This window comes from Perissodus microlepis, chromosome 6 (genome assembly GCF_051167445.1).
Source record: "Perissodus microlepis isolate ML-2025 ecotype Zambia chromosome 6, ASM5116744v1, whole genome shotgun sequence".
In the NCBI taxonomy this organism is placed as follows: domain Eukaryota; kingdom Metazoa; phylum Chordata; class Actinopteri; order Cichliformes; family Cichlidae; genus Perissodus; species Perissodus microlepis.
This window is the reverse complement of record NC_140466.1, coordinates 36,855,045-36,882,260: the sequence shown is the minus strand read 5'-3', so window position 1 is coordinate 36,882,260 and position 27,216 is coordinate 36,855,045. Positions and strand designations below refer to the sequence as shown.

General features: G+C 39.7%; 1 protein-coding gene across 2 annotated transcripts; it reads right to left on the bottom strand.

Moving 5' to 3' along the window:
- Positions 1–26,739, bottom strand: hoga1 (4-hydroxy-2-oxoglutarate aldolase 1). 2 transcript variants are annotated; one of them, XM_084932178.1, is made up of 8 exons: positions 26,687–26,739; positions 26,140–26,416; positions 23,282–23,410; positions 21,785–21,912; positions 20,635–20,769; positions 12,058–12,154; positions 5,338–5,471; positions 1–390 (listed from the first exon to the last, which is right to left on the bottom strand). In XM_084932178.1, exons 2-8 carry the CDS (start codon positions 26,351–26,353, stop codon positions 241–243), a joined length of 987 nt encoding a protein of 328 aa, XP_084788304.1. In that variant the 5' UTR covers positions 26,354–26,416; positions 26,687–26,739; the 3' UTR covers positions 1–240. The 2 variants fall into 2 exon arrangements, with proteins under 2 accessions (XP_084788304.1, XP_084788305.1); XM_084932179.1 differs by having other exon boundaries at positions 26,140–26,413; positions 26,687–26,702.
- Between the last annotated feature and the right edge of the window lie 477 nt (positions 26,740–27,216).

Here is a 27,216-nt window from a genome sequence, read left to right as displayed (position 1 = left end):
TTTGAAGTTGGATTCATTTATTTACACATTTATTTTAATGTTTTGGGGGAGTTTTTTTGCAGGTTTTTGGATTTGGCTCAATAAATATCAACAGTAGACAGAACTGAATATTTATTTATTTATTTATTTATTTTCATGGGCAGCTGTGTTTTCCCTTCATGATATAATTACACCAACAGCTAATAGGTCCACACATAGTGACCTCGCTCACACATGCACTCTCGCTCCGCCTAGGTCACTTTACAGCCACCCATTGGAGGAGAAGTCTCGCCTCAGTTGCTGACTCTCGGCCTCTGTGAGCGGCTGAAGAGGTGATCGACAGGAGCCACCATGGAAACCAAACCACTCCATCGCCTGCTTCAGAGCGGGAACTCCCAGCTTCCTAGTCACCTAGCAACACAGAGCTTTAATCAGTCTTCATATACAGTCAGGTCCCTAAATATTGGGACATTGACACAATTCTAACATTTTTGGCTCTATACACCACCACAATGGATTCCAAATGAAACGAACGAGATTTGCTTTAACTGTAGACTGTCAGCTTTTATTTGAGGGTATTTACATCCAAATCAGGTGAACGGTGGACAGTGACAATTACAACAGTTTGCAAATGCGCCTCCCACTTCTTAAGGGACCAAAAGTAATGGGACAATTGGCTTCTCAGCTGTTCCATGGCCAGGTGTGTGTTATTCCCCAATTACAATGAGCAGAAAAAAGGTCCAGAGTTAATTTTAAGTGTGCTGTTTGCATTTGGAACCTGTTGCTGTCAACTGCTATGATGAGATCCAAAGAGCTGTCACTATCAGTGAAGCAAGCCATCATTAGGCTGAGAAAACAAAACAAACCCATCAGAGAGATAACAAAAACATTAGGCGTGGCCAAAACAACTGTTTGGAACATTTTCAAAAAGAAGGAACGCACCGGTGAGCTCAGCAACACCAAAAGACCCGGAAGACCACGGAAAACAACTGTGGTGGATGACCGAAGAATCCTTTCCCTGGTGAAGAAAACACCCTTCACAACAGTTGGCCAGATCAAGAACACTCTCCAGGAGGTTGGTGTATGTGTGTCAAAGTCAACAATCAAGAGAAGACTCCACCAGTGTGAATACAGAGGGTTCACCACAAGATGTAAACCTTTGGTGAGCCCCAAAAACAGGAATTCCAGATTAGAGTTTGCCAAACGACATCTAAAAAGCCTTCACAGTTCTGGAACAACATCCTATGGACAGACGAGACCAAGATCAACGTACCAGAGTGATGGGAAGAGAAGAGTATGGAGAAGGAAAGGAAGTGCTCATGATCCTAAGCATATCACCTCATCAGTGAAGCATAGTGCTGGAAGTGTCATGGCGTGGGCATGTATGGCTGCCAGTGGAACTGGTCCTCTTATATTTATTGATGATGTGACTGCTGACAAAAGCAGCACGACGAATTCTGAAGTGTTTCGGGCAATATTATCTGCTCATATTCAGCCAAATGCTTCAAAACTCATTGGACGGCGCTTCACAGTGCAGATGGACAACTACCCAAAGCATACTGCAAAAGCAACCAAAAAGTTTTTGAAGGGAAAGAAGTGGACTGTTTTGCAATGGCCAAGTCAATCACCTGACCTGAATCCGATTGAGCAAGCATTTCACTTGCTGAAGACAAAACTGAAGGGAAAATGCCCCAAGAATAAGAAGGAACTGAAGACGGTTGCAGTAGAGTTCTGGCAGAGTATCACCAGGGATGAAACCCAGCATTTGGTGATGTCTATGTGTTCCACACTTCAGGCTGTGATTGACTGCAAAGGATTTGCAACTAAGTATTAAAAAATGAAAGTTTGATTTATGGTTCTTATTCTGTCCCATTACTTTTGGTCCCTTAAGAAGTGGGAGGCACATATGCAAACTGTTGTAACTCCTACACCGTTCACCTGATTGATGTAAATACCCTCAAATAAAAGCTGACAGTCTGCAGTTAAAGCACATGTCGTTCTTTTCATTTGGAATCCATTGTGGTGGTGTATATAGCCAAAAATGTTAGAATTGTGTCGATGTCCCAATATTTATGGACCTGACTGTATATCCCATATGGATGATGTTGTGCTTTGCAAAGCTTTAAACTTAGACATTTTCCCTATTTGTGATTTATATTTGACAGCTGAAATCCACCTGTACCACATGCCACTTCATACTGTAGTGAAGATGGAGTTTTATGATTTAGACTGTAGAGCAGTGACATTTACCACCACATTTACCTTAATGCACACTTACAGAGCCTGAGACATGCTCAACAGCACCTGCCTTCAATTCAGAACAAATCAGAGTGACATACAGTGCAAAACTGACATTTAACCTGATGCTACAAAGATATATATGTATATAAATATACATGGCGCAAAGCCAAGTTAAAGCTAAGTGTACCTGCCTGGAGTCACGGCTAGCAGGTTATTACAGAACACGATGGTTAATAATTCCTGTGTTTTGTGGCAATTACATCACTTATTCTTGCACAAAATCATTTGCTACTTTACTGACTGAAATACTTTCATGGCTTATGTAAGCCAGCCAGTGTTTCTGTTCAGATATCATTTTTCTGGCAAGAAGAGTAGCAAGCTAAGGTTAGCCAGCTAGTTAAGTTAGCTGTACCATTTGTGTCCCTGGAAAAATCCTCATCATTTTTTTATTCCATCATGTCCAGTTATAACAGCGATTACAAGAGGTACAAGCTGGCTTTTGCAGAAGCAGTTAATGCACTAAACAGATCTTTACCCTGCGAATGATCATCAAACAAAACCTTGAATTACAAGAGCACAAGGCTCTCTTTACCATTGCTCTTGCTGCTGCATCTGCACGGAAAATGCCACAACAGATTTCCACAAGATTGAAACTGGAATACCACAGGGTTGTGTTTCTCACCTTTTCTATTCCTCTTCACTACTGATTTTGTTATAAGTAGGTGAGTCAACTGTTGGATTGCTTTGTAGAGAAGCTAAACATGTTGTAAACCTCAACCAGATCAGAGGACTACAGACTGGGTAGTGCATATACAGATTCTCATTCATATCAACCAAAGGCAGGTAGAAGAGGTGAACAAGTTCTAGTACTCTGGAATCTATTCACTGCTGATAGTATGGTTGACTGGACTGTCATCAGCTAGGTGGACAAAGCCTTAAGTATACTATAATGACTGGAACTGATCTGTGCATCTGCCTCTCTAAACTCAGCTACAAAAATATGGAGAGAGCAATGGAAAACATTTCCCAAAACCTCAACAAACTGCAACAACACAGCCTGCAAAGGATTTTTAAGATCTCTTACTCGGACTGAGTTACTACACTGACACCATTACTTAGTGATTTCAATTAGGAGGACACATCCTTCACCTACAGTGGCTTGCAAAAGTATTCGCCCCCCTTGAATCTTCCCACATTTTGTCACATTACAGCCACAAACATGAATCAATTTTATTGGAATTCCACGTGAAACACCAATACAAAGTGGTGTACACGTGAGAAGTGGAACAAAAATCATACATGATTCCAAACATTTTTTACAAATAAATAACTGCAAAGTGGGGTGTGCGTAATTATTCAGCCCCCTTTGGTCTGAGTGCAGTCAGTTGCCCATAGACATTGCCTGATGAGTGCTAATGACTAAATAGAGTGCACCTGTGTGTAATCTAATGTCAGTACAAATACAGCTGCTCTGTGACAGCCTCAGAGGTTGTCTAAGAGAATATTGGGAGCAACAACACCATGAAGTCCAAAGAACACACCAGACAGGTCAGGGCTAAAGTTATTGAGAAATTTAAATCAGGCTTGGGCTACAAAAAGATTTCCCAAGCCTTGAACATCCCACAGAGCACTGTTCAAGCGATCATTCAGAAATGGAAGGAGTATGGCACAACTGTAAACCTACCAAGACAAGGCCGTCCACCTAAACTCACAGGCCGAACAAGGAGAGCGCTGATCAGAAATGCAGCCAAGAGGCCCATGGTGACTCTGGACGAGCTGCAGAGATCTACAGCTCAGGTGGGGGAATCTGTCCATAGGACAACTATTAGTCGTGCACTGCACAACGTTGGCCTTTATGGAAGAGTGGCAAGAAGAAAGCCATTGTTAACAGAAAACCATAAGAAGTCCCGTTTGCAGTTTGCCACAAGCCATGTGGGGGAAGATGGATGGAGCCAAATACAGGGCAATCTTGGAAGAAAACCTCTTGGAGTCTGCAAAAGACTTGAAACTGGGGCGGAGGTTCCCCTTCCAGCAGGACAACGACCCTAAACATAAAGCCAGGGCAACAATGGAATGGTTTAAAACAAAACATATCCATGTGTTAGACTGGCCCAGTCAAAGTCCAGATCTAAATCCAATCGAGAATCTGTGGCAAGATCTGAAAACTGCTGTTCACAAACGCTGTCCATCTAATCTGACTGAGCTGGAGCTGTTTTGCAAAGAAGAATGGGCAAGGATTTCAGTCTCTAGATGTGCAAAGCTGGTAGAGACAAACCCTAAAAGACTGGCAGCTGTAATTGCAGCAAAAGGTGGTTCTACAAAGTATTGACTCAGGGGGCTGAATAATTACGCACACCCCACTTTTCAGTTATTTATTTGTAAAAAATGTTTGGAATCATGTATGATTTTCGTTCCACTTCTCACGTTTACACCACTTTGTGTTGGTCTTTCATGTGGAATTCAATAAAATTGATTCATATTTGTGGCTGTAATGTGACAAAATGTGGGAAAGTTCAAGGGGGCCGAATACTTTTGCAAGCCACTGCATCTCCTGAACAATTTGCAAAGACCACCATGACCTGGACTCCATGAATGGGTAGACATAAGAAAGGCCAACCAAAAGATCATTTGAGGTGGATGTTCACTGACGATCTGAACATTGTTGGCATCAGCTGGCTTTGAATGACCGTATTTGTTGGCGATCATAAGCTGCCCTGTGTGCTAACAGGCGTAAGACGAACCAAAGGTAAGGCTAAGGTTAACTTTAAGCAGCTTATGCCGTCAGTGTCTGTTGTTTATAAAAAAAAAACAAAAAACAAAAGAATCATTTGTGTCTGAGAAGGAAGCTGGCTTTTTTCTGAGTGCACTGGACTTTGCATGAATAGTTCATAGAGGAAGTAACATTTGTGTTGAGTTTAACATCAGATTATCTATAAATACAGCAGAGAAAAAAAAATCAGGTTTGTCTTCTTGGCCCAGAGTGCAATCAGTAAGAGTATTTCAGGCAGAACAGTTTTACCTCTAAGAAATGTGACTAAACCTCCAGTCTGGCACCATTTGTGGGAGTTCATGTCTGCGGTGGATAAAAGCGTGCAATGAGCAGCAGATGGTACTCACAGCGGCATTGGGCTCGATAAGGCGCTGCTGCAGGACTCTGGCTTCCTCCCAACGCCCGGACACACACAGACGCTCCAACTCACATAGCTCCTGGCCCAGCACATTAGCCAGCGCACACACTCCACCGATAGCACCTAGAGACACAAATCAAAGACCGATGAGAGTTCAAGTTTCACTGGAAAAGGCATAAATGTATATATATGTATATTTTTTTTTCTTCCCTTTTCCATTCATCTCTTTTTTTAGGAACTGTTATGCAAGGAGATATATTTTTAACCCTTTGAGTTTAAATATTCTTAGTTTGTAAAATCCTCATCTATAAAGAGGGAAGAAACCAGAATAGTTTTTGCCAGATACAACTTCCTGTTTGCAATTATGACAAAAATCAAAGAAAAGCAGATCTGCCAACTAGTTTTATCATATCAGACCTTTTTTTGCAGTAGTTACAGAGTAAAGTCTGAAGTGTGACAGGATTATTAGAAGGGAGAAAAAATAATCTCCAACACGGAATTGATATTTTTTAGATATTTCCCTCTTTTTCTCTTTGACTACTTGATACTTTCACTGCAACCATTTTTTCATTAATAGTCTAGAAGCAACATTTTTTTGGGGGGGGCGCTAGTTCAGACCTCAGAAAACACTAAGGCCATAATGATGTCTTTAGCTGCAAGCATAATCCTTAAAGGTTGTCAACAATAGGCACTTCAGATTTCTGCAAACTAACCTGATGTAGGAGTGAGATGGTATGCTGACAGCTTGTTGTTAAACTATGTTTAAGGCAGAGGTTTGACACGTTTTATGTGTGGAGTCACTTGGTGCAGCGTTTAGTCCGCATATAAAGCAATTCGCTCGTCTCCGTGTTGCTCACGGCTGATGGCTGATGGCTACTGGACAGTCTGGGCTCTGACTGTGAAGGTAAAGCTCTAATAAATATTTAGCACCCAATCAGTTGTGAGCCAGTGTTCTCCATCACCACATTGCCGCGTGTCTCTTTCTGTTTCCCCTTCAGAGGGTTTTAAATATTAAATATAGCATCTGTGGGTAGAATTTAGTGTTCAAAGAAATGGAATTGAACAAACCCAACATTCAGTATATCAACTTTAATATATCACTGTCCTGATTGTATAGCTGTCCTGATTTTCCATTCCAATTGTATGTCAGTACAAGGCAATGATCACTTTAGAGATGGTTGTCTGACTTTTCTGTTTTCATTAGTTGTTTTTTTTCCACATAGATAACCCAGGCAACAACTGTGTGTCTAGTATCGCTGTTGGCTGCTGACAGACAGGCAAGCAGGCCTGCGAGGGGAAGCTTCTCCACAGAAGGACTGAAGGCTAAACTGATGCAGACTAAGTCACAGTGAAAACGATCCACAATGAAATGTGCGTTTCACACTAATTAAAATTTACTATAATAAAGTCACCATTTCAATTAATGTTTAAATACATATACTGTATTAAATTGTAAGAACAGTGTTTTTCTTATTCATGCAGATTATCCTTTAATGATTTTTGACCTGTAAATCTAAAAAGCTCTTCCACCTTAGTGCTCTCCATTCTTTAGCGCGGCGCTCTATCAAGCTAGAGAGGGTTCAGCAGTCAAGGCTAGATGGTGGGAAAAGTGTTTGCTGAAGCTAAAAAAGAAGGTTAAATCTTCATAATTGGAGCTGGATCCTTTTTTTTATTACTTGTGCTAAGGTAATATTTTTAATGAGGATTCAAACTCAGTTGAACAATGTAATGGTTTCACTTTATATCTCTATAGCTAAAAGTCAGCAGAATTAGAAACTATGGCCAGCAGAGCATATAATATGTTTGCATGCAACCCGTGCATGGAGGATTTAGATGTGAGCAGTCCTGTCTCTTTAAAGTTTAAAACAGACCGACGTGCTTCTTTGTTAGGGTTACTGACAGAATTCATTTGGACAAAAAAAAATAAATTGTGCGGAGACTTCCTGATATAACTCGTTCTGTGTTGCCTTCATCACTTTCACGCACACGTTTACTCACAAGACAAATTCTGTATATATGACAACATGTCAAGGACCACAGATCAGAGAACCGTTGGAGAGAGGGAGTGTGTGTGTGTCTGTGTATTAGTGTGTTTGACGGGGCTGGTAGTGGGAGAACATGACTCATTAGGTTCTTGAGCATCTTGAGCATCATACTGATGCCTATTCCCAGGTGTGTTATCTAATCCGAGCTTATAGTACACTGTACGTGGCCAGCATATGAAAAAGGTAGAAGGTACTTTACTTGATATTGCTGCTGCTTTACAATTTAGTGACGCTTATGTGCCTCTCCACTGGGTGAGAAAACACCAAACTGATTTTTTTTAAATAGTTGTGTCAAAAAACTGATGGGGAAGAGAGTAACTAGTAACGTTGTTGTTTTTTTGCACACAGCTAAGATATAAATAAGAAGATACCACAGGGCTGGTGTCTTGAATGTTGGATGCAGATAACCCTTCTGTGCTTTCAGGCTCTTTGATCCTGAAGAAATATGGATTTAGGCTCAACAACTTGTGAGAAATATAGACATGATTGTATGGTTCCTTGAGTTTCCTGTGTTTGCTTGCTGTGCTGTCCAGGTTTATTTTTCAGAAACTGGCTTTGAGCAGCCTTACACGGAGGGAAAGGTGAGAGTCATGAAAGTCAGATATAAAGTTTAACGTGAAAGCTGAAGCATAAAATAAAAACTCATCTCAATGTGGCTTTACATAGAAACACCGTGTCCCCTACTGGACAGTGTAACAATAGGACATTTTCAATTTCAATTATTTCAGTTTTTAAATATCTGAAATCTTTAAATCCTATAACAGGGATGAGCCAGAGACCTTCTGCCTCTGATGATCCAATCAGATTCCAGCTGATTTGTTCCTACTCTTGCTAACAATGGCACAGTTACTCGAGTCCTGATTGGTTGGTTCATGTGAAACGCAGCTTACGAGTCAAATACACAAGCCTGTGCCTTTTACTGTTTTCTAGGGGCAATTTGTCATTTTGTGTTATTAGTGAAACAACTGTAATTTTCACAGCTCTAAAACATACTGTGGGCTATTAAGCAGAAGGTAGCGAATGCCTCTGGGGCCCATTGTCGAATGTTTGTGAAAGTAGATTTGGAACACTTAGAATCTGGACACACAATAAAATGGTGGGCATTTTACTGTGTACGTACTACACACAAAGCAGCTGTTACATCCATCATTTGGTGAGAACGGTTAGAAAAGCAACACTGACAAGCGACATTTCTCACAGTTGTTTTGTGTTTCTGTATGAATTCAGTGTTTTAGTTCATTGCTACCATCTGCTTTAAGCCAAAGTGTTACAATACAATATTATTGATTATATTAACTATCTGTAATTTGCAGCTGTGTTAACTGTTAAATATACAGTGGCTTGCAAAAGTATTCGGCCCCCTTGAATCTTCCCACATTTTGTCACATTACAGCCACAAACATGAATCAATTTTATTGGAATTCCACGTGAAACACCAACACAAAGTGGTGTACACGTGAGAAGTGGAACAAAAATCATACATGATTCCAAACATTTTTTACAAATAAATAACTGCAAAGTGGGGTGTGCGTAATTATTCAGCCCCCTTTGGTCTGAGTGCAGTCAGTTGCCCATAGACATTGCCTGATGAGTGCCAATGACTAAATAGAGAGCACCTGTGTGTAATCTAATGTCAGTACAAATACAGCTGCTCTGTGACGGCCTCAGAGGTTGTCTAAGAGAATATAGGGAGCAACAACACCATGAAGTCCAAAGAACACACCAGACAGGTCAGGGATAAAGTTACTGAGAAATTTAAAGGAGGCTTAGGCTACAAAAAGATTTCCCAAGCCTTGAACATCCCACGGAGCACTGTTCAAGCGATCATTCAGAAATGGAAGGAGTATGGCACAACTGTAAACCTACCAAGACAAGGCCGTCCACCTAAACTCACAGGCTGAACAAGGAGAGCGCTGATCAGAAATGCAGCCAAGAGGCCCATGGTGACTCTGGACGAGCTGCAGAGATCTACAGCTCAGGTGGGGGAATCTGTCCATAGGACAACTATTAGTCGTGCACTGCACAAAGTTGGCCTTTATGGAAGAGTGGCAAGAAGAAAGCCATTGTTAACAGAAAACCATAAGAAGTCCCGTTTGCAGTTTGCCACAAGCCATGTGGGGGACACAGCAAACATGTGGAAGAAGGTGCTCTGGTCAGATGAGACCAAAATGGAACTTTTTGGCCAAAATGCAAAACGCTATGTGTGGCGGAAAACTAACACTGCACATCACTCTAAACACACCATCCCCACTGTCAAATATGGTGGTGGCAGCATCATGCTCTGGGGGTGCTTCTCTTCAGCAGGGACAGGGAAGCTGGTCAGAGTTGATGGGACGATGGATGGAGCCAAATACAGGGCAATCCTGGAAGAAAACCTCTTGGAGTCTGCAAAAGACTTGAGACTGGGGCGGAGGTTCACCTTCCAGCAGGACAACGACCCTAAACATAAAGCCAGGGCACCAATGGAATGGTTTAAAACAAAACATATCCATGTGTTAGACTGGCCCAGTCAAAGTCCAGATCTAAATCCAATCGAGAATCTGTGGCAAGATCTGAAAACTGCTGTTCACAAACGCTGTCCATCTAATCTGACTGAGCTGGAGCTGTTTTGCAAAGAAGAATGGGCAAGGATTTCAGTCTCTAGATGTGCAAAGCTGGTAGAGACAAACCCTAAAAGACTGGCAGCTGTAATTGCAGCAAAAGGTGGTTCTACAAAGTATTGACTCAGGGGGCTGAATAATTATGCACACCCCACTTTTCAGTTATTTATTTGTAAAAAATGTTTGGAATCATGTATGATATTCGTTCCACTTCTCACATGTGCACCACTTTGTGTTGGTCTTTCACGTGGAATTCCAATAAAATTGATTCATGTTTGTGCCTGTAATGTGGAAAAGTTCAAGGGGGCCGAATACTTTTGCAAGCCACTGTATAAGGAATCATGTAGCCTTTCTCCCCTGCCTGTCAGATGTGTTGCATCCAGATGCTCTAAGAGACCTAGCTTCGCCTCTCATTCCTCTCCCTTTCCTTTGTGCGATAGCCTCCTTTTCTCTGTGGGCTTGAATGGTTGTGTATTTGTGTTTGTCCGTCCTCTTTCCAGGTCTGTGGTAGTAAGGAGCTTGTGTGCCTCAGACCTGCTTATCAGCAGCTGGAAGTTGCTCCACATATGGCATCTCATCTTATTTTTGTGATTTGCCGTAATCATTATTGACCACTTATTTATGGTGATTTACAACAGTTTTAAACGTCTTCCTGTGTTGTAATCGACACAAACTATTCAAATTCTGTGTGGCTGTGCAGCTGTATGCTGAGGGAGGACAGAAAAGTGCAGCTGTACTAGCTGGAAGGTAGAATAAATCAATTAGAAATCAATAACAAGTGTTAAATAAGGACAAATAATAAGGACATCCCATTTTAAGCCATTACTGTGTGATTTAGGAATTTATTGTATGAGCATGTTTAGGACGTATGGCGTCGGCACTGTAATTCCAGGACAATCAGGGAGACTGGGCGAGCTCCCTTTGATCGGTCTTGAATTTGAGCAGCATATTTCTAAAAAGCAGGAATGAGTGGAAGGACCTCTGAGAATCCACACATCAGTCATTAATCTGATGATGTAGTAGACTTCATGCTCTCATCCGTAGCGGGTAAGTGTGCACCTCAAAGACACTTGTACAGCATGCTGCTGATAGCCCTCTCTCCCGCTCACTCTGCAAGGCATCCAGTACCTACCTGCCTCTCTGCACAATATGTTAGACAAGTCCCTGGAGTAATGCACGGTCAAAGGGAAGATGGATGCGACAGACAAAATGAAAAAGAGCTACTGCTAAATACTGAAGTACTAGCTAAAATATGCACAAGTGATTTTGTATTGTTGCAGCTTCTGTGTATTTTCAGTGTCTGTTTGTGTTTGCTCATTCTTATTAAAAAGGATAGGTTAACTGTTTTGTATTTGTCTCCCGTTGTATTAGCGTGTGGTCTAATTGATGCACAATTTCCCTTGTGGGATTAATAAAGTTCTATCTATCAGTGTTTTTGATGTTACGCCTATACAAACCTAGAAAACTCTGACTGAGACAGGTTTGTATGTCTTTCACAAATATAAATTACTTTCTTCCCAGAAAAACACAATGGGCAAATTTCATCCACAGAAGAGTCACGATGTCGTAGAGAAGATAATTCTGGTTTAAAAAAAAACGTGAAATGTGTTAAAAACAGATAAAACGATGAGAAATGTTCTTTTTCGCACATCTCTTCAATCATTTTTAATTCATTTTCTAAAAATCTTTCCTACCACTTTCTTAACACATGCTACCATCCTATGTAACACAATATTATTTCATATGCTGTAACAAAATCTCAGAAATGGATACTTTTACCGACATACCAATAATCTGATATAGCAACAGTCCTAAAAAGAAAAAAAAACACATATAGAGTAAGTCTAAGTGGCCTGAGATGTAGTCAAATCCTGCCAGAAAGCAGAGATGATCTTTTATCAGAAACAAATATTTATAAATGATTATTATTATTAGTGTTTTTACACTTGTTCTTGTGGAAAAAGGAACCTAAAATCCACTTTTTTCCTATATTTTCACTTTAACAAGTAAATGGTGCCAGTGCATCTCTGTGAGGAACAGCAGTCCTTGTATTAGATTTCTTACCCACACAATAGGCTGCCATTAAAAACCCAGCCGAGCCCGCTAAAACCTGGAAATCCTGCGCCTTGGTTTTATGGACAATCAGGCCGATCCGTGTGATCTGCAGAACAAGTTAAAAAAAATAAACAGAAGGGGAAGAGGAAGTAAAAATCAGAATGGTTTCATTGTTATCACTCCTCTTTTTGCATCAGGACTAATATCTGTTATAGTTTCTTAATCCCAGGGGACGCTGTCACAAGAGACGACAAACCCAACATCTCACAGGGGTAAACAAATCGCTTGAATTGAGAGAAGCACAGTCTCTACACATGGTCGAGGTTTTTAGAGGAGGGGATCGCTGAAGATCCAAAACAGAAGGGGGAGGAGAAGGAGAGAGAGGGAAACAGACAAGTCCCAAGTGAGAACTAAAAAAGAGGAATCAACTTCAAAAGATGGGAAGCAGAAGGAGGCGGAGGATGGGAAAAGCTCATGAATAACTGATGAGCTCCCCATTTTGTTTCGCCTCTTTTAATTCTCTTTTGTCAATCCAGATATGAAGTGCAGAATCCAAATAACCTGAAGTGTTCAAAGGGAGCATTAGACAACTCTGTGGTTGCTCTGTGCATGAAGCTGAACACTCCACAGGGAAAACCCACACCCTCCATCCGTGTTACCAAGGAGCTTCTATTTTTAACCAGAGACTGTCAATCAGTTTCCCCATATTATTAATTTCAAACAAGAGGACTGCAGTTGATCAGTCAGTCAGACAGGCTGCAGGAGCCCCTGCTGGCCTCCTGAAGGCTCGGGCACTCTGGCTATTTAGAGGCAGGTCCTCAATGGAAAAGCAAAATTGCTGCAAGGCTGCAGTCTGCCCTAAAACACAGTCATTTTCTTTTCTTTTCTTTTAAACCTTCTTATTATTGTCATTAGCCTATGATCTAACACGAGGGCATGGGGAGATAACCCTCTGCAGTATGAGCTGTACAGGTGGCTGGTCTGCTGGAGCTTTTGTTAAAGGTTCAGGTCTTACCTTATTAATGTCAGAAATCTCTATGCCTGTCACTTTGTTTGTTTTCCCCTAGCTTAACAACTGTTCATTGTTTATTCAGCTCGTTTTGCTGGGGAACTTATTAAATGTGGTGCAGAGCTCAATGTTGTTTGGGTTCATATCCATGAATCTGATTTAAAATAACAGAAAAAAGTCTCTTTAATATAGTCAAAATAGTCATGCTTTTTCTATATTTTATTTGATAGAAATATCAACATGTAGAGATTTTCAGATGTTCTTCTGAGGGAAAAAAAACTGTGTTCACAAGCTATTAGTCATGCCGACAGCATAAATGGCTTCTTTTAGCTGTTCAAAAGGGCAAATACTTTCACTAGCAAAATGTTTGAGAGTTTTCATGCACGCACTGCTTTCTTCAATGTTTCAGTCTGCTTTGAATCTGGGCTTCGAATCAGCCATTCCATAACCCTCAATTTACTTGCTTTGAGCCATTCCTTGGTGGTGTTTCTATTGTGCTCAGGATCGTTATGTGGTTGAAAGAGTGACTTCTGGTTCGACTTCAACTTTCACACAGATAACTTCACATTTTAGTAAGCGTCTTTGACAGAATGCATAATATATGCTTAAATCAGTGGCTACAAGCTGGCACGAGTTTCTTCTCATCCTCATAAAATCTGTTCCTGTCGATTAAACAGTTCTATCTTTAACAGTCCATTCAAAGCATATTGCTTGAAAAAGCCTCAGACTAGCAGAGCTTTGCTCTGATGTTCTTTTTGGATAGCAAAGACTTTTTCTGGTATGCTTCACACGCAGGTCAAACTTGTGCAGTCTCTTTCTGATTGCAGATATATGAACTTTGACATCTCTTCCAGTTGTTGCCTGCAGACTCCGTAACACAATGTGAAGGTTTCAGGAGATTTTTTATTTTTTATTTTTGCATCAAACACTCTACTCTTGGGCTGACTTTGCCGCTGATTTCATCTGAAAATTATGTCAATTGTAGATAATTTTATGCTTTATTTCAGATCATTCAGAAATCTTTTAAACCTGGGTCAGACTAAAAAATATCCATAGCCTTTTATTCTGAAGGCCTTTGAGCTCTCATAAGATCTGAACATGATGACAGAACAGCTTTCAATAACAAAGTCAAGATCACACATGTCAGATCTTTGAATAAAGCAGCTCACCCCATACCCTGTGCCGATTAACACTTGGCTCTTAATCTCGTACCTGTGATTCTCACTGAATGGATTTACAGGTGTTATAAAAGCGTCCTTACTTTTTCTGTTTTTTTTATCAACATGGAAATGACTATGAAATATGAGGTCATATATTGTATATCAGCTTTATAGGAAGACATTTTTTAAACACAATCAAATATGTTCTTGGTCAGTTATGTAAAAAAATCTAATAAACTAATGTACTAGGATGTACTTATGTACTTTATGTATAAAAATGTTTTCAATTTATTTTGATATGGGTATATTGCAAACATTGGGCTACTTTACAGCTCATTTTATAGCATTTTTGATTTAACCTTTTATTATGAAATTAATTATGTTTCTTCTTTATAATGGGTATAAAAAAAACTATATATAGATATAGCCTATATATATATATATGTGTGTAGTTTTAATGTCAGAGAGCCTGATTGATATCTTTGATTACCTGGCATGGCAGATGCAAAAAGCCGCTTTATCAGAAGAAAGAGAAAAAGAAAGAAAAGAGAGTAATAGGAGTTAGGACAGAGCAAGGGTTAATCTGGTACAAGTACATACTCAGTGAAGAGATCTTTAGGCTTAAAGGGGCTTCAAAACAGACAGCTAGCTTTATGTTTACTCCATCAGTAAGACTTATCTGCTTGTTAACCAACTTAGCATCATCATACAGCCACAGCAATTTTGCAATCTTTCAATTTTGCATTGGTTTATAAAATAGAAATTCAATTCAATTCATTTTTTTTTTTATACAGCACCAAATCACAACAACAGTCACCTCAAGGCACTTTATATCATAAGGTAGACCCTACAATAATACATACAGGGAGAAACCCAACAATCAAATGACCCCCTATTAGCAAGCGACAGTGGGAAGGAAAAACTCCCTTTTAACAGGAAGAAACCTCAGGCAGAACCAGGCTCAGGGAGGGGCGGGGCCATCTGCTGGGACCAGTTGGGGTGAGAGAAAATACTGCTAGCATTAGCCATGTTGCTAACCATTGATAGGTACTTGTCATAGCCTGAAAATAATTGGTGGTCTAACAAAATAAAGAAGAAACAGCCACAATCAAATACTGATGTCTAAATTTTGTTTCCAAAAGAAAGAGTATAAAAGTTGAGCACACCAAGTGATGCGCCCATGTGCAGCAAGAAGGATGTAGAACAAATAGAAAATACTGAAAATACTCATGTAAACGGAGAACACAATCATGGATACAGTGGAACCCCGACTTATGAAATTAATTCGTTCCCGAGGGTCTTTCGTAAGTTGAAAATTTTCGTAAGCTGAAGCACCCATTGTGCCTTTTGAGTGAACGATAGGCTATTGCTAATTTCTAACTGCAGCAACAATACGTCGTTCAAGTGGAACAGCGAAGCGCAAGTATGAAAGCCAAGGGGGTTGTCACATGATTCGGAAGGCATTCTGGGCATTGTAGGCATTCTGGGCTCAGCCAATCAGAGCCAGCGGATTTCGTTACACGGGCATTTTGCCGTAACACGGGCAGAAATATTGCCGTTAAGTCCCTTCGTAACTTGAATTTTTCGTTAAATGGGGTTCCACTGTACTTCTTTCAAATGCTTATCTGCGTCAGTTATATACATTTAAACAAAGAAGAGCTTTTTTTAAAATTTACATTTTTACTCTTTTTTTCTTTCTTTAACGGTATCAGATTCATCTCAAGCTAAGAAGCTACTTCCTATCCCGAAGTGCACCCCCTTTGATTTATCAGCGATCACATGGTCACAAGGACTCAAGCAACTTTGATTGAATTTTAATGTAGAAACTTTGTGACTATCATCAGCTTTAAAGTTAAAGCTGTTGACGGTTCTATCTTAAATGTATTAAAAAAAACATTAAACCCTCATCACATCCAGTTGTTACTTTTCTGACAGTACATAGTTTGAATTTCAGTGACAGCATGGCAAGATTCCATTTCAATCCATTAAACGTTTTTATAACTACAGATGAAAAGATTTGTTACGTCTCATTATGTCTTATTTGAGTGTTCATGGCTTCTTAAGAAGTGACTTTAATTGCCTCCAACTCTCTCTTACTGCGATAAATAATAATATTGTTGTTTTAATTACTCCACTTAGAGGAGATAATTGTTTGGACTGCGCAGACAGGTTTGTCGTGCCAAGATAGCAATGACATCATACAGCTCAGTAGATTCACACATTTTGCGTGCACAGGAGACACACAGACTTTTAGTAAAACACCCACTGTGTAGGCAGAAGGAATCAGATTAAAGAAGATGAAGTAAGATGAAATGAAACCTTAATAATGCCAGTGAGGGGATATGTGAAAGCAGTAAATAACTTAAGTACATGACAAGAATAACAGAATCTCTTCGAAAGAGTCGAGTGCCTTTTCAAACATTTAAATCAGATTTCAGATTGGCAATCAAGAAAGACTGTGAAGTGTCTTAAGCAGGATTGAAATGGGCACTGTGACTGAACAAACAAGCTACTAAACTACTAGATGTACTCAAACCTCAGTTTTTACCTTCAACATATTGTATTTATTTTGTTCCATTCTTCTCAGATCTGCTGTCAGTCATCAGCATCACTACATCTGCTTGAAAATGCAATTGCTGCAATCAAGCTGCTTCTAAAATAGAACTGAAAGAAAGTAATTAAAGAGCAATGATTTTATTCACTAACGACATCTCCAGGCCAAGTCTAAGAGCGCCTTCACTCTAAAGGTTTGTTTGTGTTACGAAACACTTACTGCCAGTACGTTTATGTAGAAATCTTGGATACTTGTGCTTCATTTGTACTTGTGCTTCATTTACTTAGTTTACATAGTTTCGAGTTTCTGCTACTTACACTAGCATACACTATTGTTATAACAAATATATAGGACTGCTTTCTTCCATTTGTGCAATAACTCTGAAATTCTGTCAATCCTGTCTCAGAGTGACACTGAAAAACTAGTTCATGCATTTATTACTTCTCAATCCTCATGTGAATGCAGTGGTAAAATCCTGCTTTTTCCAACTGAGGCAACTGTCAAAGGTCAAGTCTCTTCTAGCCAAACTCAACCTTGAAACATTAATACGTGAGTTTATAACTTCTCGTCTCGATTACTATCATGCACCTTTCATCGTAATCAGCTGGTGCAAAAAACATCACCGCTAAATTTTTATCTGGCACAAGCAAGTGAGAGCATCACTCCAATTTTAGCGTCCCTTCACTAGATTCCAATTCGTTTATGAATTCATTTTAAAATCCTTTTATTTGTCTTTAAGTCTCTTAATGGTTGTGCCCCATTTGATCTGTCCGAGCTGGAGCACCTTAACGTCCCACCTCGTTCTCTCAGGTCAGCAGACCAGATGCTTTTGCTTATTCCAAAGACGGAACGTAAACTCAGAGGTGACAGGGTTTTTGCAGTTGTGGCTCCAAAATTGTGGAATGATTTCCCACTGCATGTGAAGCATGCTCCTTTGCTCACTGTTTTTGAAATCTCATTTAAATACACACTTTTACTCCCTGGCCTTCGACCCAGTGTGAGATGTCTATGTTACTTTTATGTACTCGTTTCTTGTTTAACTTCAACAGCTCTTTTGTTTTTCTATATCTTTTACCTTCTGTCATGTGTTTGTCTTTTATATTTTGTGTTATTGTACAGCACATTGGTCAGCCCTGTTATTGTTTTAAAAGTGCCTTATAAATAAAGTGCTATGGTATGGTACTTTAACCCTGAACCACTCTGTAGTTATCCTGCTATAGGCTCAGACTGCTGGGATTATGCCCTGAGCACCTCTCCTCCCCTCTCCTCTATTTACTCCCCATGTGTATATGTGCCACTACTGCATGCCATCAACTTATGTGTACTTTCTCCTCTAGTTTGCACCATTTGCAAAGTTAATTGTTTTTGTGAAGTGGTGCTATATAAATAAAAGGGATCTAACTGAACAATTTCTGTTATATTTCAAAGCAAAATATTGTATATTTCACTCAGCTACATGATGTATGTGTTTTGCTGTGATGAGTGCATTCCTGTTAATCTTGTTTATACCCACGAGGACAGTGTCACGCACACACACACACACACACACACACACACACACACACACTAGTGACACAATAAACATTCTTGCCAACGGTTTCACAGTTATCTTCTAATCTGCAGGTGGTCACTACATCAAATGATACACAGCAATGTGGGAAGAGAAGACTGCAGGGAAATAAAGCTGTAATAAAAAGATGTAAACTGTTTGGGGGTTTGGATACTTCTTCTTTGCTTGGCTGAGTGTCAATGAATAGAAATAGCATCATTTTGATTTTCTATAAAAAAAATGCAATGAGGTTCCTTTAAGCTGGTCGCTTTAGTTACCATTTAGTTTGCAGGTTAAAATTTTTGATGTGAAACATACCATAAAGTCAGTATGATGCATTGGCATGGCTCATATTAGCCGTCTGCCAAGCTAGTATCAGCTAATATCAGTATAAATCTTTTAAATGCCTCATGCATTTAAATTGAAAAACTAAAGAGCAGACATGGGAAACACACTTTCAGAGATACCGATACTGCATATTTTGCCCACAAGAGGGCACTCTGCAACATTCTTGTTAGCTAGACACGTGTTTCAAAACATACCAAACATAACAGTCAGCTGAGGTTAGCAGAATCAAGCAAAGCATTAAATAACTAAACATAACAAATGTTTGTTTAACTTTTATGTGTCTGAAAGAAAAAGGAGTACTGGACATTATATCAGAATATGAGATTTTTAAATAGGCAAATGTCAGGCAGTGATGTTAGAAATGCTTTATCAGTCAGGCTCTAATCAACCCTGGTTTTCATTCACAGACTTGTGATATATACACTTCACACCTGTTAGTTTATGCAGCTTAATAATTCCATAGTTTCAGTCATTTTTCATTTTCAAGGAACAACCAAGAGACCTCTGTGTATTTCACTTTAAATCAAAAAATTTGTCAGATGTAGCTTCTGAAAACTGACTTATGACACTTACTGTGGCTTTTTAGACAAATATATATATTTTATTTAATAATTTATTTATAGCAGCATCTCATCTTGGATGTTGACTTGACCTTTTTCAGTGCAGCTACGACGTAAATGTTGCAATTTACTTGCAGGCGTCTTATGCAATGATAAAGTTAGATTGCACACAACTTAACATTTAGGTGGGTAAAAATGTTTCAGCCAGATATTGTCCTGCATAAGTTTTAAGGCAGGTAATGACAGAATTATATACGGGCAATTTTAGACCCATCAGAGATGATTGTGCAGTGACTCAAATTTCCATTGTAAATCCCTCCATATCAGTCAAGTGGACACACCTTTTAAGGGGGGGTTGGGAGAAACTGTCCCCTCCCCGTAAACCCTGGTCAAATTCTCTTTGAACACAAAATACAGAGGTTTAATGATCTGAAACAATCTGTGCCAAATAACAAGAGCTGGCTCATGCCAGCAAATGTGTTTGTCTCTCAAGTTCTAAAAAATCTTTCTCCAACTTGTCTGCTTCCCTGAATCTGACCCATCACCCCTTGTTTTCTGTGTTTGTCCTCATCACGCCTACAACTGAGCAGGGCTGCTCTGTACTTGAACTACACCCACACTCCAGTCTCCCAGCGAGTGGACAAACATGTTATTTCCCAAATCAGAAATCCATTTGCAACTTCTTGCAAACACTTCCCACACAGACAAAACGGTATTAAGAGCTCGACAAGAGCAAACTGTCCTTTTTTTTTCCCAGACGCCTAACCCTGCAATCAACCCTGCAGGATAAAACTACACACGCTTTAGTTTTAGGTTCTTCAGGAGTCTCCACTCTTTTCTCTTCTCTTTGCAGCAGTTAGATTACTGAAAAACAACAGGAACACTGTGCGCTGTCTGATTGCATAGCTGCACAAAATGCAAACTTTTTTCCGCTTTGTTTGATTTTTCTGTCCAGATAAAATGCAGAGGACGGAAAAGAAAAACAAAAGTCAGATTAGTGCTGGTGAGGTCACTGGGGTTTAGGTGGTGTGGCTTACATCCTTTTCGACTGGAAATCACGACGCTAGTTCTTGAAAGAAGCTTTTCTCCTCGTCGGTTTCACTCACTTTCCTGGCCAGGTAAAACGTGGCCTGGCTAAATCAATTTTATTCCCGACTTTTCAGAATCTCATCTCATGAGATGTTGTCTGGATCCGTCAGTTTATTATCAAGTATAATCTTGTAAAAGGAATTCAAATCAAATTACATGGAGATCTGTGGCTCTGCTAGATCAAGCAGCGTTGGAGTGGCTGCTTGACAAACGCAGAGATACTGTTTCACTTGCATTGCGCTGATCGATTTCTTCATGACTCACAGACTACATTGAGAGAAAAAAAGAAGAAAAGCTTAAGTTTAAGTGTTTCTTACATCTCCCCCACTGTCTTTAACACCTAGGATGTTTGGGTGCTGAGAAAGCTCCACCACAGCGTCCAGTGGCAGCTCCAGTCCCGTGTTTGCCGGCACGCTGTAGAGAACCACCGGCACCGGGCTGCTGTCCGCCAGCTGCAATAGAGAAAAAACAGAGGTGAGACCTCAAATAAAACACCTGTTGAAGGTTCCCAAACTTTCCCTGTCTTTTCTTCATTTACAGTGAATTTACTAACTCGGATCAGGCTCAGACTATAAGAAGACAATTCCTGGTGGCCTGGCCGGCTGACATTCAACTATGTGCGACTATTAAAACTGCGATGGGCAAATAATGATCGCGAATCGTGGAAGCAACAGTGAGCAGGTACTGCAGTCAGAACTGCAGACCATCAACACACATAATCAATTAAACATTGTCTGGAGTGCAGCGTTGATACAGCTTCTGCCATGTTTGCATGCATGGAAAGATTCCTGAAAATTAAAACAGCTGGCTCTAATTATTCTATGATAATCAGCACAGGTCCGATCACAAGTCTGAGGGTGAGCCAGGTGAAAAACAAAGACACTTTATTCCTTGTTATCAAACTCCGGTTGGACTAGCAGAAAAATGAAAGAACACTCACACTAAAACTTCCTCCCACGTGGTGCTCATTTAATCTTCTTCTTTCATTATCTTCTAAAAACACTTTGTACTCGTAAATTGAACTGACGTCGAGCTCAGCAAAGCGTAGATAATATATATATAATGCAATATTTAAACCCAAAGGGCCGTACTGCTTTGTTGTAATAAACAGACATGCTTTACTTGAGAAGTGGAGAAATATTATTCTAATAGATTTTTTTAAACACAGAAGCTCCTCATAGAGAATTCTTAGAGTAACTCTTCAATGGAAATCTGCATAATTTTCAGAATTAATAAGCACACACATTTATATAGTTGTTTTGACACACATGATCACATGGAAATATAATGAATTTTTGTTTTTGTATTCATTTCTGTTGCATCTTTTACCCTCCTCTGAGAGTGCTGCAGCACCTCGCTTTGGGAAGCACTGATTGTTCATCCTTTTTTTTTTTTTTTTTTTAAACACCAAATCAAGGCCTAACCCCAAATTTGCGTGGCACTCTGTTTTCGTGCGTTTGCGCTAACCTTTGTGAAGTGACGGATCAGTGCCCGGCTGTCCATCTTCCCCTTGTAGAAGCAGGGTGTTACCACAAGCACAGCGTCGGCTCCGGCTGCTGCCATCTTCTGCGTGAGCTGGATCGTGGCTCTGGTGGCTGAACAGGAAAAGGAGGAAAGGAAACAACTTCAACACAGACTTTCACTTTTGACTAATTTAATCAAGCAGAATCGCTAGATTCATGAACCTCCTCTGTGCTCTGCAATAGTTAAATTTACATTATATTACCCCACCCCTCAGTCCACAGAATAATTGTCTGGCACAAAACTGGTCCATGACACAAAAAGCTTGGGGAGCACTGGAATAACGCATTTTTGTCTTTGTTTGCAGTATTTTATAGAAGCTTGACTGGGACAGTTCATGTAGTAAATGTGCCTGCAGAGTGTAACTGTAACATCTGATGTAAACACTGATTAGCCACAGCTGACAAACCACCTGCCAAATATCGTTTAGTTTACCCCTCTTGGCACCAAACCAGTGAAGGTATGAACGTGAGATCTCTGAGGATGTCCCGAGGCACTTGGATCCTGCGCATGCTTTGGGTCCTGTGGGTTGCAGGGTTCCTTGAGTCACTCCTGAGCAAACTATCCCAGCCCATCGTACAGTAACCCCAGCTTTAATGTTGTTATGTTTGCATGTTACATTGTTTAATGTTGTGGCTGATCACATGTGAAGTAAGTGATGGAAAAAAGAAACCAGGAAGTTTTTACACAAGCGGTGAACGGAGGAAGGCTATGGAAGTAGAAGTTAATGCAGACTCTCGTCTCTCTGAGTGTTTATTATACGTTACAGAATGAACAGCCTATCAAACTGTTACAGACTCCATTTGACTCCAATTATCAGTCCATCAAGACCGGTGACACTGCTGCCTCTATAATAAGCTTCGAATCGCAGTCATTAAAATCCAGAATGGAAAACATAATGAGTCAATTTAAAGTTTTAGCACTCGTACAAAACTCTGTATTATTCACAAAATATTTCACTTGTACCGTTTTTTCTCCCCGAACGTGCGCAGATCAGAATGAAATTACACTTGATTAACAAAAAAAATTTTCAAAATGTTTTTTTTATCATTTTGTGCCTTTCACAAAGAGCGTTTTCTGCAAAAATAATTAAATGTTCACTTAGAAGAGGTCAGAGTTTAACTAGTTTAACTAATTTTTTAATGGTTTCCATTATAAATGCTACAATTTTCCATTTCAGTGGTCGCGATGCATTTGAGGGGCTTTGTTCACCGTATAAGCAAAGTTTGGAGAAGAAAACAACACAGTGTGATGATTCTCTGTAATGAGCTTCAGTTCAGTGTCACTAATTGTTTTCTAAAAATGAAACTTCTTTTAACTGAATTGTGAATTATTTTAACAAAACATGAAGCTGGCTAATTATTGTCTTTACTTAATATTGTTTATCACTGAACCCTCCACTGTAAAGTTAAAGCCTGAGCTCAAAGGAGCTGAGAGACTTACATTCACAGCCTGATCCGGCTATCAGCAGCCTTCCCGCCGGCAGTGATTGTTTGACCATCCTCACCACCTCCACCCGCTCCTCCACCGTCAGATAAGGATACTCACCATTGGAGCCCTGAACCACCAGGCCTGTAACAATAAAACACATGATTTTTTTATACTTGAGGTGTTTTTTGGGGGAAGGGGTTAGCTCTGTAAAGAAGCTTATATGATCTCAAAATGTATCAGCCATTTCTAGATGACCCACAGCTCCCTAAAAACCCCTAAAAATGTCAGACTTTTAACTGTTTTTGTCAGATTTTACACCCTTCTCATTTACAAAGACATTTGAAATCTTGCATACTTCAACAAAGTAAAAAAATAAAAAATAAACTGTTGTTAATATTCCTTTAAATAACAGAAAAGTTCCTCTTTTCTCCTAAGTTCACTAATCCACACAGAACTGTGTTTTTAAACAGTTTCAGAATTATGTTCCCTGATGTAAAACTGGGACAATTTTGAGTACCTCGTCATCTCCAAACATATTATTATAAAAACACTTCGGGAATGTTGAGAAATGTCTGGGACAACACTGAAAATGAATACTAGACCCCGTGATCTCTGGGGCCTCAGGCGGCACTGCATTAAAAACATTCTGTCATAGAAGTCACTGCACGGGCCCAGGAACACTTCCAGAAATCACGCGTGCACAGTTTGCTGTTCCATCCACAAATGGAGATTAAAGCTCAATCATGCAAAGAAGAACCCATATGTGATAGTGATGTGTCGGTCGTGAACGAAATGGCTCTTAGAGCCGAATCTTTGACGTGAACGATGCGAGCCGTGGGTTTTGTTTTTTTTCCCTCCTTTCTCTCACCCTCTCTCTCCACTTTTTTTCCGCTTCACTCCGCACACGAGCCTTGTGCTTTGCGCTGGGCAGAGGGGGGAGGGACGGTAGTTACACTGGCAGTAGCACAGGAACAGAGCGGGAGGGAGGGAGAGACAGAGAAAGGGAGCCAGGGACAACAACGTCACATTAGAAAGGTATAGTAATCATCCACAACTATTTTCAGTTGTGGATGATAAAGGATACAGAAAGTTTATTCATGCAGGCCTATATGACAGAGAATGTGCATGTTCTTTTTGTTTTCAAATAATTTATATTTAATTGTTGTGGTTTGCAGTGTTTTGTGTTGTTTCATTTTAAATTTGTTTAAAAGGAAAAAGCTGAAAATTTAAATAGTTAAAAGTTGAAATGTGAATAGTTGTTTTTTTGTATTATATGATTTATTTATTACATTTTATGTGGAGTGAATAAATAAAAGTATATTTATGGTGGCCCCTACAGACAAAGCACGTACAAAAGACAACAGAAGTGCTCCAGGATGCTAGGGCGCAGTGTTGAGCTTTTGTTACTTAGTGGCTACACAAGCCAGCAAGTACCAACGACCGGATTTGGTGTGTGGTAATAACAGGTAAATGAACTTTCTTTTTTTTTTAATTATTTGAAAAAAAATAAATAATTATATATATATATATATATATATATATATATGAGTGCTTGTGTATAAATACACAAACAATACACATATGCTTTTGTACGTGTTTTGTCTCAAGGGGCCACAGCATATATTTATATATAAACATATATAAATGAAACCACTTTTTTTACATTAGTAATTCCTTTTGTGCATAATTTTATATTGTTGTTAATAATAAATTAATTAAAGCAACAAAACAACCCGAAGAGACGGTTCGGAGCCGAAAGAGCAGTCTGGGTGCTGAAGTGCCCTGCCTGCAGTCCACACTTTCCACCGATTGAAAACATTTGGCATGTCATGCAAGAAGACCCCGGACTGTTGTTCTGCCAGAATCTTCTATCAGCCAAGAATGTGACAACATTCACCTGCAAAAGTTGAGCAGCTGCTCTCCTCAGCTGGCCGACATCTACAGACAGTAGTTAAAAGCAGAGTGGATGCTACGCAGCGGTAAACATGGCCACGTGCCCACTTTTTTTAGATGTGTTGCTGCCATCAAATTCAAGATGAGTTCATATTTTTCTTAAAATTGTATATTTTCTCAGTTTAAACACTTTGTTTTCTGTGTTGTATGTCAATAAAATATAAGTTTATTTATTTTATTAAGAAAATCATTCAGCTATTATTTACATTTTACAAACTATTCCAACTTTTTTCTGGAATTAGGGTTGTATCCTCTCTTTCCTCTGTGCCAACATTAGAGCGAGCAGCCTCTTCTCTTACTGCCCAAGTAATAACTGACATGTAGGGCAGATAGAGAAGCTCTCGGCTTCTGTCTGTCAGACATAATATCAGTATTATATTATATTATATATTATATTATATAAAAAACATAATATCAGTATTATGTGTAGGTTTGCTATTTGCCAATTTTATTATAATTAATTATCATTTAATTATTGATAAAAGAAATGTTCTGGTCAATGAAGAATAATCATGTAGAACGATCGTTTAGTGAACAACAGTAACATGTTGTGGAAGCAGAAGTGCAAATATTTCCTGCTGTGGACGGAAAGTAAAACTCAGGAGCAGGTAACGAGCACCAGGGGGCGACAAATCCAAATCAGGCCCTACCGTTACTTTACGTTTTTGCCTCAGTGCTGAACTTTGTCCCGTGTGTCTCGTCCCTAAGCAAATACAGACATTATCCATGGACGTCAGACTGCGCGCATGCAGCAGTGCAAACAGTATGCTGCTGGTGTTTTACGCTCCAAGCTCAACTATAGCTTCATAATGTTCTGAGCTGTGTAAATAAAATCGACCTTATGCGCATCAATGACCTCTTTGTTATTCACACAACTGTTTTTGATAACTTTGACTTTTGCGTGCCTCGGGCCTGACCTTTAAATGGGATCTTGGCGTATTTCTGCAGGTTTTCCTCCAGTTTCTGATAGTCTAAGTCCTCCTTGGCGGTGAACGGGGTGGCAATAGGCGGATAAATCCCGCTGAGGTCCAGCCTGGCAGCTGCTGTGTGGCTCTGGGATCGTTTCCACGCTCTGTGGTGAGCTACCCTGAACAGGTAGTTCAGACTTCTCCAAGCCCGGACGCACTGCATTGTAATTCGGACACAGAGTGACTGGGGTGCTCGCTGGCGGTGTGCTGGGACTCTGTGCAGCTGCTGCAACCGAGAACAGTTAATCACTAACCTGCTTCTTCAAATATTGACCACAAATACGTAATTTCTAAATCCTCAATCTCAACAGAGGAGAAGCTTACGCAATTTAGGTGTCCCACTGTTGTGAGATAGAGGTGTTTAACCTCTATCTCACAACAGTGGGACACCTAAATTGCGTAAAACGGTTTTGTGATAATTTTACAACAACGTCCACATAACTGAAACTATTAACTACTTTAGAATCAGTTTTAAAAGAATGGTAACACGATTTACATGGACTCTCGCGGAAGTTCAATACACAGCCACTGACCCACAGCTCAGCCCAGGATCAATAAGGGATCATCAACCACAAGCAAGTTTTGAAATAAACGCAAAAGGGTTATTACGACCGATCATGTTGTGGCCAAGAAAATAAATAAACAAATAAATTAAAGTAAATTTAAAAAAAATAATAATAATACTAGTCTTTTAAACTTTTATTTCAATATTTCTTGTGGAAGGCTGAGACAGTTGTGGCCTGTGTAATCCCTTTAGTATGATGCATAAGAGGGAAAACATAAACATGCTTACAGAAAGATGCTTATTTGATACTTTTACCGAAACTGGGATTTAGATGTTTTTGTCAAACATTAACTGGTTAAAACTGACAATCGTTTAATAATCATAAATGAACAAAAAAGCACAATAGACTCAAATCCAGTTTCTCCTCTCTCCAAAATCACTGCTTGATGTATTAATTAAGCAATCATAAAAATAAGCACATCTCGACTGAGGTCATTATAGTTCACTAAAACTAAATTCAA